Here is a 12,544-nt window from a genome sequence, read left to right on the forward strand (position 1 = left end):
AAAGCACCCCTCCCCCTGCCTGGCACCCCAGATCGGCTGTCAGTGAGAGCATTGCACACAGAGAAAAGAAGTCAGTGTCTGGAGATGGGGAGCCTCAGCTCATGCTGGGCCCAGAGTACACAGTGCCTGATCTCCACCTAGGGGAGGCAGGTGGAAGCTGCAACCAGATAATAACTATGGCGAGGCAAAAATCCACACCATTAAGCAGTAGGAAAAAGTACTTAAATCTCCAGACCAGAAGGAAAGTGACAAGTACCTGGAAACCAACCCTGAAGACACAGAAATTCATAACCTAAATGACAAAGAATTCAAAATAGCTGTTATAAAAAAACTCAATGAGCTACAAGAAAACACAGAAAGACAAATTAACAAATTCAGGGGCTTCTTCCCAAAAGAGATTGAAACTATAAAGAAGAAACAATCAGAATTGTTGGAGATGGAAAACATAATGGATGAGATTAAGAAAAATCTGGATTCCCTAAACAACAGAGCTGATAATATGAAGGACTGAATTAGCAATTTAGAAGATAGTAATATAGAAATGCTTCAGATGGAGGAAAAGAGAGAACTAAGACTAAAAAGAAATGAAGAAGCTCTCAGAGAAATGTCTGACTCAATTAGGAAATGCGACAAGGATTATAGGTATTCCAGAGGGGAAAGAGAAAGAGAATGGAGCAGAAAGCTTCTGCAAAGGAATAATAGCTGACAACTTCCCAAACCTAGGGAAAGAGCTGGAAATATAAGTGAATGAATCCAGTAGACCTCCTAATTTCATCAATGTAAAAAGACCTATTGCAAGGCATATAGTAGTAAAGCTGGCAAAAGTCAATGACAAAAAATATTAAGGGCAGCAAGACACAAGAAAATAACTTACAAAGGAACCCCTGTCGGGCTTTCAGAGGATTTCTCAGCAGAAACCTTACAGTCTAGGAGAGAGTGGATTGATATATTCAAAATTCTGAAAGACAAAAACTTTCAGCCAAGAATATTCTATCCAGGGAAAATATCCTTCAGATATGACAGAGAAATAAAAGCTTTCCCAGATAAACAAAAGCTAAGGAAGTTCATCACCACAAGAGCCCCCCACTACAAGAAATACTCAAGAAAGCCCTCTTACCTGAAAAAAAAAAAAATAGGAAAAGGGCTACAAAGCCCTGAGTAAGGACATGAATAGGAAGGCAATAACCAGAAAATGGCAGCTCTCTATCAGATCAGGTTAGTCAGCACTCTACTTTAACATTAAGGATAAAGAGAAGGAAAACAACCAAATAAAAGTAATCTCATCATTTTAACCACAAATTCACAGCACAAGATGGAATAAGATATGACATAAATAACTTAGAAGGGGAAGAGGAAAGGGACGGAATTGGCATAGTCTAAGGAAGTAAGAGTCTGTCAGAAAATGGACTATCTCATCTACAAGATTTTTTATACAACTATTGGTAACCACAAAACAAAACTTAGAACAGAGACATATATGATGAACAAGGAGAAAATGAAGAAAACCACCATAGAAATCTACCTAATCAAATTAGTAGTTCAAAAGACATGTTATGAGAAACAAAGGAAACGCAGGAGAACTGGAAAACGAGCAATAAGATGGCGGTATTAGGCCCTCGTATATCAATAATCACTCTAAATGTAAATGGACTGAATTCTTCAATCAAAAGACACACAGTAGCAGAATGGATTAAGGAACAAAACCCAAAAATATGCCTCCTCCAGGAACCACATCTCAGCTCCAAAGACAAACACAGGTTTAGAGTGAAGGGATGAAAGACGATACTCCAAGCTAATGCAAACAAAAGAAAGCAAGTGTTGCCATACTTACATCAGACAAAGTAGACTTCAAGACAAAACAAGTAAAGAGAGACAAAAAGGGGTAGTGTGTAATGATAAAAGGGATGCTCCACCAAGAAGATATAATATTTTAAACATATGCACCCAACACAGGAGCACCAAAGTACATAAAGCAACTATTAGCAAACCTAAAAGGAGATATCAGTGACAACACAATAATAGTAGGGGACCTCAATACCCCACTTACATCAATGGATGGATCATCCAGAAAAAAAGTCGACAAAGAAATAATGGAATTAAATGAAAAACCAGACCAGATGGACTTAATAGATATATACAGAACTCTCCATCCCCAAACAGCAGAATATACATTCTTCTCACGTGCACGTGGAACATTCTCAAGAATAGACCATATATTCGGAAACAGGGCAAACCTCAATAAACTTAAGAAGATTGAAATAACATCTAGTATGTTTTCTGACCATAAATCAATAACAAGAAAAAAGATGGGAAAGGAACAAAAATCTGGAGACTCAACAAGATGTTACTGAACAACCAATGGATCATCGAAGAAATAAAGGGAGAAATAAAAAAAAATCTGGAGACAAATGGGATCGAGAACACACCATACCCCTTCATATGGGATGCAGCAAAAGCAGTCCTATAGAGGGAAATTTATGGCAATACATGCTCACATTAACAAACAAGAAAAAGCTCAAATAAGCAATCTTAAACTACACCTAACAGAATTAGAAAAAGAAGAACAAACAATGTCCAAACTCAGCAGAAGGAGGGAAATAATAAAAATCAGAGCAGAAATAAATGCTATTGAAACAAAAAAGGCAGTAGAAAGGATCAATGAAACAAAGAGCTGGTTCTTTGAGAAGATAAATAAAATTGACAAACCCCTAGCCAGACTTACAAAGAAAAAAAGGGAGAAAGCTCAAATAAACAAAATCAGAAATGAAAGAGGAGAAATAACAACAGACTCCACAGAAATACAACGGATTATAAGAGAATACTACGAAAAACTCTGTGCCAACAAAATGGATAACCTACAGGAAATAGACAAATTCTTGGACTCCTACAGTCTCCCAAAGCTCACTCAAGAAGAAGCAGACAATTTGAACAGACCAATCACAAGGAAAGAGATTGAAACAGCAATCAAAAGCATCCCAAAGAATAAAACCCCAGGATCAGATGGCTTTCCTGGGGAATTCTACCAAACTTTCAGAGAGGATTTAATACCTATCCTTCTCAAGCTATTCCAAAAAATTAGGGAGGATGGAACACTTCCTAACACATTCTACGAGGCCAACGTCACGCTGATACCAACGTCTGACAAGGACAGCACGAGAAAAGAGAACTACAAGCCAATATCGCTGATGAACATAGATGCAAAAATCCTCGACAAAATTTTGGCAACCCAAATTCAGCAATTCCTCAAAAGGATCATACGTCATGATCAAGTGGGATTCATACCAGGGACACAGGGATGGTTCAACATCTGCAAATCAATCAACATGATACACCACATCAACAAACTGAGGAATAAAAACCACATGATCATCTCAATAGATGCAGAGAAAGCATTTCACAAGATCCAACAGTCATTTATGATAAAAACTCTGAACAAAATGGGGATAGAAGGGAACTACCTCAACGTAATAAAGGCCATATATGACAAACCCACAGCCAACATCATACTCAATGGGCAAAAACTGAGCACCATCCCCCTGAAAACAGGAACGAGACAAGGATGCCCTCTATCACCACTCTTATTTAACATAGTACTGGAGGTCCTGGCCAGAGCAATTAGGCAAGAGAAAGGAATAAAAGGAATCCAAATAGGGAGGGAAGAAGTGAAACTCTCGCTGTTTGCAGATGACATGACCTTATATATAGAAAACCCCAAAGAATCCATCGGAAAACTTTTAGAAGTAATCAACAACTACAGCAAAGTTGCAGGGTATAAAATCAATTTGCATAAATCAGTAGTATTTCTATACTCTAATAAAGAACTAACAGAAGAAGTCAAGTACACAATACCATTCACAGTAGCAACAAAAAGAATAAAATACTTTGGGGTGAATTTAACTAAGGAAGTGAAAGACCTATACAATGAAAATTACAAGGCTTTTCTGAAAGAAATAGATGACATAAAGAGATGGAAAGACACCCCATGTACATGGATTGGAGGAATAAACATAGTTAAGGTGTCCATTCTACCTAAAGCAATCTACAGATTTAACACTATCCCAATCAGAATCCGAAGGACATTCTTTACAGAATTAGAACAAAGAATCCTAAAATTCATATAGGGCAAGAAAAGACCCCAAATTGCTAAAGCAATCCTGAGAACAAAGAACAAAACGGGAGGCATCACAATCCCTTACTTCAAAACATACCATAAAGCTACAGTAATCAAAACAGCATGGTACTGGTACAAAAACAGGTGCACAGATCAATGGAACAGAATTGAAAGCCGAGAAATAAAACCACACATCTATGGACAGCTAATCTTGGACAAAGGAACTGAGGGCCTACAATGGAGAAAAGAAAGTGTCTTCAACAAATGGTGCTGGGAAAACTGGAAAGCCACATGGAAAAGAATGAAAATTGACCATTCTTTCTCACCGTTCACCAAAATAAACTCAAAATGGATCAAAGTCCTAAAGGTGAGACCTGAAACCATAAGGCTTCTAGAAGAAAATGTAGGCAGAACACTCTTTGACATCAGTATTAAAAGGATCTTTTTGGACACCATGTCTTCCCAAAGAAGGGAAACAATAGAAAGAATAAACAAATGGGACTTCATCAAGGCAAATGAAAACAGGATTGAAACAAAAAAACACCCCACTACCTGGGACAAAATATTTGCAAGTCATACATCCGGCAAAGGCTTAATATCCATAATGTATAAAGAACTCACACAACTCAACAACAAAAAATCAAACAACCCTATCAAAAAATGGGCAGGAGACATGAACAGACATTTCCCCAAAGAAGATATATGGATGGCCAATAGGTACATGAAAGATGTTCATCATCGCTGATCATCAGGGAAATGCAAATCAAAACTATGCTAAGATATCACCTTACACCCATTACAATGACAAAAATATGTAAAACTAATAGTAACAAACGTTGGAGAGGTTGTGGAGAAAAAGGAACCCTCTCACACTGCTGGTGGGAATGCAAACTGGTGCAGCCACTATGGAAAACAGTATGGAGACTTCTCAAAAAGTTAATAATAGAAAAACTATATGATTCAGCCATCCCATTTCTGGGTATTTATCCAAAGAACTTGAAATCAACAATACAAAGAGGCATTTCCCCCTCTGTTCATTGCAGCATTATTCATAATAACCAAGATGTGGAAGCAATCCAAGTGCCCATCGACCAATGACTGGTTAAAGAAGATCTGATGTATACATATACAGTGGAATACTACTCAGTCATAAAAAAGACAAAATCATCCCATTCGCGACCACATGGATGGACCTTGAAGGTATTACGTTAAGTGAAATAACCCAGACAGAGAAAGACAAAACACCCTATGATTTCACTTATTTGTGGAGCATAAACTTACCGACAAAGAGAGCAATTTAGTGATTACCAAGGGGAACAGGTGTGGGGGTAGGCACAAGGGATGTAGGGTCACATTTGTATGATGTCTGACAAATAATAATGTCATTATTATTATAAACTGAAATTTCACAATGTTACAAACTATAATGACCACAATAAAAAAATAAATTAAAAAAATTTCCTCCTTCCTTTAAAACAAAACAAAAAAATCATACAATATTGGCATTTTGTGTCTGTCTTCTTTTACTTAGTGTAATATTTTCAAGATTCATCCATGTCGTAGCATGTATGGTACTTAATTCCTGTTTATCGCCAAATAGTATTCAATTGTATAGATATACTGCATTTTATTTATCCGTTTATCAGTTTACAGACTTTTGGGTTTTTCTACTTTTTGACTATTATGAGTAATCTATGAACATTTATGTTCAAGGTTTTGTGTAAACGTGTTTCTAGCTAATTTTTTTTTTCTTTTGAGGAAGATGAGCCCTGAGCTAATTGCTGCCAGTCCTCCTCGTGTTGCTGAGGAAGCCTGGCCCTGAGCTAACATCCATGCCCATCTTCCTCCACTTTATATGTGGGACGCCTACCACAGCATGGTGTGCCAAGTGGTGCCATGTCTGCACCCAGTATCTGAACCTGTGAATCCTGGGCCACTGAAGTGCAACATGCGCACTTAACCACTGAGCCACTGGGCCAGCCCCTGCTCATTTTTTCTTTTTTATAGAACATCAATTTTACTTTATTAACAAGCTATACTTATTCAGACTTTGGCAGACATTTTCTGAAAATGAACAAAGTGACCCTGTCACTTCCGGGAAGACGCCTGACAAAGTCTTCCAAGTTATCAGTGGTAAAGTTTGAACTGTCAAGCAAAAATCAAAATTGTGGAAAACTTGTGAGCGTGACAATCCTTCTGTAAAGAGTTTTCTGGGGCCGGCCCAGTGGCGCAACAGTTAAGTTGCCGTCACTCTGCTTTGGCAGCCAGGGGTTTGCTGGTTCAGATCCCAGGCAGACCTACGCACTGCTTATCGAGCCACGCTGTGGCAGGCGTCCCACATATAAAAATAAAGGAAGATGGGCACAGATGTTACCTCAGGGCCAGTCTTCCTCAGCAAAAAAGAGGAGGTTTGGTAGCAGATATTAGCTTAGGGCTAATCTCCCTCAAAAAAAGGAAAAAAGTGAATGAAGAATAAACAAGCTGCTCAAAGTAAAAAAAATTTCTAATAAGATTGGTGGTAATATGAAGGAATGTGACTTTTTGATAGTGTATAATGAAATGTATCAACATTTGGAAGAACTACACAACTCAATGAACCAGTGTTTTCCAAATAACCCATACATAATACAGTAAAATTATGTATAGGTAAAATGTTCTTTTAAAGTTCAGGATAGACCAAAGGGTTTTTTTAAAAACAGCCTTATTAAGGTAAATTTACTTTTCATGTAATTTATCCCTTCTAAGTCTACAATTCAATGAGTTTTAGTAAATTTACACAGTTGTTACCATCACCTCAATCCAGTTTTAGAACATCTACATCACCCCTAATGGATTTTTTGTGCCAGTTTGCAATCATTGCCCTTTATTATCCTCACCCCCAGGCAACTACTAATTTACTTTCTGTTTCTACACTTTTGCATTTTCTGAACATTTTATATAAATGGAATCATACAATGTGTGGTCTTTTGCGTATGGCTTCTTAGCATAATGTTTTTGAGATTCATCCATGTTGTGTATATCAGTAGTTTGGTCTTTTTTGTAGTGCTGAAATACTAGTCCATTATATGGATATACCACATCAGATGATTTATCCTTTTATCATTTGATGAGTATTTGGGTTGTTTCCACTTTTTGGCTGTTATGAATAATGGTACTATGAACATTCGTCTGTAGGTTTTTGTGTAGACATATGTTTTCAGTGTTCTAGGGAATAAACCTAAGAGTGGAATTTCTGGGTCATATGGTAACTCTATCTTTAACATTTCAGAAACTGCCAAACAGTTTTCCAAGTGACTATGCCATTTTACAATCCCACCTGCAGTATCTAAGGATCCCAGTCCCTCCACATCCTCACCATCAGTTGTTATTTTCTTTTTAATTATAGCCATTCTAGTGAGTATGGAGTGATTATCTCATCATGGTTCCAATTTGTGTTTCCCTGATGACTAATGATTTTGAGCTTCTTTTCATGTGCCTGTTGGCCACTTGTACTTCTTTGTTGAACTGTCTATTCAATATTTTGCCTATATTTAAACTGACATCTTCCTGTTAATGAGTTGTAACAGTTATTCATATATTCTAGATTGAAGTCCTTTATGAGATACATGATTTGCAAATATTTTCTTCAAGTCTGTGGCTTAGTTTTTTATTTTTTTAGTGGTACTTTGAAGTAAAAGTTGTAAATTTTAATAAAGCCTAGAACAATGGATTAATGTCACAGAGCATGAAGAGTTCGTTGGTGTGGTTTTAGATTTCAATTAACCTTTAAGTTACCATTGGTAGAGTTTTAATATAGTATCATTATCTGAAAAGACAGTGAAATTATTCTTTCATTTTCCAATTTCGTATCTCTATGAAATTGGATTTTCTTCATCAGTTTCAAACTAAACTGCGTACTGCCAACAGATTGAATGCAGAAGTGGGTATGAGAATCCAGGTGTCTTTTATTAAGCCAGACATCAAAGAGATTTACAAAAATGTAAAACAATACCCCTCTTGTCACTACTTTTTTTATTTTAAAGATATAGTTTTTCATAAAAATATTATGTTAACATGTAATACATTTAAGGTTAATTTTAAGTGAATTGGATAAATACTTAAAACTTTTTTTCAGTTTTAATTTCTAATACAGTAAAAATCGATAGGTATAACTCATGAACAGAAGTTCTTTAAGTTCATCAATAATTTTCAAAAGTGTAAAAGGTTCTTGAGGTTAAAAATAAAAATTTGAGAACTGCTGCTTTTAATTTAACATGCCGATTCAGAGTCATATGAGACGGCTCTTTTATATTTGTACCATTGCTTTCTGATTTTCATATAAGTTGGTCTTCTCTTTCTACTAGATTGTTAGCTTTTTGAAAGCAGAGAGCATATATTTTACTTTTATTTCTTAGAAGATTATCATTCTCCTCCTAGAATAAGTATCCAGTGAAGACTTAATAAGGGATTGAAGGATTTCCTATTGGCTGATCACGTTAGAGCAGCATTACTGTGTTGGCTTTAACATAAATAGCTGTATTTTTTCATTCAGGTGGAAGAGCACAATGGTCACATCTTTAAGGCCACCCAATATAGCATCCCTACATACTGTGAGTACTGTTCTTCTTTGATATGGATAATGGACCGAGCCTCTGTTTGCAAATGTAAGTATGAGACATCTTTGAGGAATTGTTTTTAACCACTTGACATTTCTATTTCCCTGAGTTTTCTTATACATTCTTTAACATAAAGGTGTAATTCACACTCTAATTCTTTAACCTCATCTCTCACTATACTCTCACCTGCTCTCTGTAACCAAACCGTATATTTTGGTGTTCTCTGATCACTGTACTTGCATCTCACTCTATCTGGAATGCTGTTCTCCCAGATGTTAGTATGACTTACAATTTCAGTTAATTTGTGTCTCCACTCAAATGTTACCACTTAGAGTGCTCTTTCCTTACTCTCCTATCTAAAATGGCACCTTGTCCCCCATTCTCTGTCCCCTTACTCAGGTTTAATGGTCCTTATAGCACTTATCACTACCCCAAAATATATTAAGTATTCATTTGTTTTCTTGTTAGTCAGTCTGTCCCACTAGAATGTATGCTCTATAGGGTCAGGAAACTTACCTGTCTCTTTTGTATCACCAGTGCCTGGAACAGTTCTGGCACATTTTAAGTTTTAATAAATATTTGTTGGGTAGGTGGACCTATAGCTGGATGGATGAATTAATGAATGAACTCTTAAATTGTAACCAAAAAGGTACTTTTTTCTGCTGTAATCCTTTCGTCATAATATATAAATCCCAGAATGTGAGTAGAGATTTTTTGTAGGTCAACTGGATTCTGGCTTACAGAAAACCTTTAGCTTCCACTCATGTCATTCCATGTATCTAGTCTGGTCCTTTCAGTAATTCTGTGAGGCTTTGTTTACTAGTGGGCCAGAACTGAATGAATAAAATACTAGGAAGGACTGGGTCCGGTATGACAAGAAGAATGAAAGTCATGTTCGCCATAGTGAAATCACTATCATTGCTGGATATGTTCACTTGTTCAGTGGTTCAACGATGGTTTTCATTTTTTTTTATTACTAGAAGTCTAAAAAATTATAGTGAGAATGAAATAGGAAGTAGTTTGCCATGTACTTGACTGTTTAATGCTAGTCTGATTCCTGTAGATTTGGTGTAATTTTCTCTGGTTTGAAACTGAAAATGTGAAGAATCTGCTTTTTTATAACTTGGGTGGGCTTGGTTTGGTTTTTTAACAAAGTAAATAAATTTCTTTGTGATTATAGCAGTACAATGATTTGGCCTCCCCTCTTTGATCTTGGCTTGAAAACCCCACAGTTTATACTCTAGAGACTCAAGAAGGATGTTCAGGTGTTAATATACAAGAGCCAGAGATGGTGTAGCAAGATGACATAGGCCAAGTGTGTTCTCAGTATCCTCCTCTCAGTGTGCCTCTTCCCACCTACCTGGCTAGCTACCTTGTTAGCTCCTGCTCGAAGAAATTATTTCTGCTCTGAACCTTTTCTTTATCTCATCTTCCCAATCACAACTGATATTCTTAATGTTCTGGTTCCTCAGAGCTGTATTCTGGACCTTCTAAGATAATAAATAAGACCTTTCTTAGCTTTGTTTTTTTTTTTGAGTTCATAATAGTTTACATCAGTGTGAGATTTCAGTTGTACATTATTTCTTGACTGTCACCACATGAGTGCTCCCCTACACCCCCTTAGCCTCCCCCGACTCCCTTTCCCCTGTTAACCACTGAACTGTTTTCTTTCTCCCAGTACTTGTTTATATGCTACATGTGAGTGAAATCATATGGTGTTTGTCTTTCTCACTCTTGCTTATTTTGCATAGCATAATTCCCTCTAGCTCCTTCCATGTTATTGCAAATGGGATGAATTTGTCTTTTTTTCTGAGTAGTATTCCATTGTATATATATACACCACATCTTCTTTATCCAATCATCAGTCGATAGGCACTTGGGTTGCTTCCCTGTCTTGGCTGTTGTGAATAGTGCTGCAGTGAACACAGGGGTGCATATGTTACTTTGGATTGTTGATTTCAAATTGTTTGCATAGATACCCAATAGTGGGATAGCTGGGTCGTATGGTGGTTCTATTATTAGTTTTTTGAGGAATCTTCATACTGTTTTCCATAGTGGTTGCACCAGTTTGCATTCCCACCAGCAATGTGTGAGGGTTCTCTCCTCTCCACACCCACTCCAACATTTGTTATTTTTAATCTTAGTGATTATAGCCATTTTAACAGGTGGAAGGTGTTATCTTAGTGTAGTTTTGATTTGCGTTTCCCTGATGATTAGTGATGTTGAACATCTTTTCATGTGTTTATTGGCCATTTGTATATCTTCTTTGGAAAAATGTCTGTTCATCTCCTCTGCCCACTTTTTGATCGGGTTGTTTGCTTTCTTACTGTTCAGCTGTGTGAGTTCCTTATATATTGTGGAGATTAGCCCCTTGTCAGCTATGTGATTTGCAAATATTTTCTCCCAGTTGGTGGGTTGTCTCTTTGTTTTCATCCTAGTTTGTTTCATGTTGCAGAAGCTCTTCAGTCTGATGAATTCCCACTTGTTTATTTTTTTCTTTCGTTTCCCTTGCCTGAGAGGACATGGTATTTGAAAAGATTCTTTTAAGTTCGATGTCAAAGAGTATACTACCAATATTATCTTCCAGGAGTTTTATGGTTTCAGGACGTATCTTCAAGTCTGATCTATTTTGAGTTTATTTTTGTGTATGGCGTGAGATAGTGGTCTACCTTCATTCTTTTGCATGTGGCTGTCCAATTTTCCCAACACCATTTATTGAAGAGAGTGTGTTCTTGGCACCTTTGTCAAGGATGGGCAGTCAAGGATATGTGGTTTTATTTCTGGGCTTTCAGTTCTGTTCCATTGATCTGTGTGCCTGTTTTTGTACCAGTATCATGATGTTTTGGTCACTGTGGCTTTGTAGAACATTTTGAAGTCAGGAATTGTGATACCTCCAGCTTTGTTCTTTTTTCTCAGGATTGCCTTAGCAATTTGGGGTCTTTGATGGCTCCATATGAATTTTAGTATTCTTGGCTCTATTTCCGTGAAGAATGTCTTTGGGATTCTGATAGAGATTGCATTGAATCTGTAGATTGCTCTGGATAGTATGGACATTTTAACTATGTTTATTCTTCCAATCCATGTGCAAGGAGTCTCTTTTTTTTTTTTTTTTTTTTTGAGGAAAACTAGCCCTGAGCTAACATCTGCCAATCCTCGTCTTTTTGCTGAGGAAGACTGGCCCTGAGCTAACATCCATGCCCATCTTCCTCTATTTTGTATGTGGGATGCCTACCACAGCATGGCTTGCCAAGTGGTGCCGTGTCCGCACCTGGGATACAAACTGGTGAACCCCAGGCCACTGAAGCAGAATGTGTGCACTGTGCCACTGGGCCACCCCCAGGAAGCTCTTTACATGTCTTTAAGTCCTTATCAATTTCTCTCAGTAATGTCTTATAGTTTTCATTGTGTAAGTCCTTCACCTCCTTGGTTAAATTTATTCCTAGGTACTTTATTCTTTCAGTTGCGATTGCAAATGGAATTATATTCTTGAGTTCTCTTTCTGCACGTTCGTTATTGGAGTATAGAAAAGCAAGTGATTTTTCTAAGTTGACTCTGTACCCTGCAACTTTACTGTAGCTGTTAATTATTTCTATTAGTTTTCCAATGGATTTTTTGGGGTTTTCTATGTATAAGATCATGTCGTCACCAAACAACAAAAGTTTCACTTCTTCACTCCCTATTTGGATTCCTTTTATTCCTTTCTCTTGCCTAATTGCTCTGGCCAAAACCTCCAGTACTATGTTGAATGAGAGTGGTGATAGTGCACATCCTTGTCTCATTCCTGTTCTCAGGGGGATGGCACTCAGTGTTTGCCCGTTGATGTTGGCTGTGGGTTTGT

General features: G+C 37.2%; 1 protein-coding gene across 45 annotated transcripts in view; it reads left to right on the top strand.

The window, feature by feature from the left end:
• Positions 1-12,544, top strand: part of MYO9A (myosin IXA) — a 289,948-nt gene that overhangs the window by 229,126 nt on the left and 48,278 nt on the right. For all 45 annotated transcript variants that reach the window (XR_011425596.1, XR_011425595.1, XM_070234206.1 and 42 more), the window contains one exon: positions 8,643-8,754. Coding sequence is in view for 43 of the 45 variants with exons in the window: in XM_070234206.1 (XP_070090307.1) it covers positions 8,643-8,754 (112 nt within the window). In the remaining 2 variants the exon portion in view is untranslated. The remainder of the gene's footprint in view (positions 1-8,642; positions 8,755-12,544) is intronic.

This window comes from Equus caballus, chromosome 1, assembly GCF_041296265.1.
Source record: "Equus caballus isolate H_3958 breed thoroughbred chromosome 1, TB-T2T, whole genome shotgun sequence".
In the NCBI taxonomy this organism is placed as follows: domain Eukaryota; kingdom Metazoa; phylum Chordata; class Mammalia; order Perissodactyla; family Equidae; genus Equus; species Equus caballus.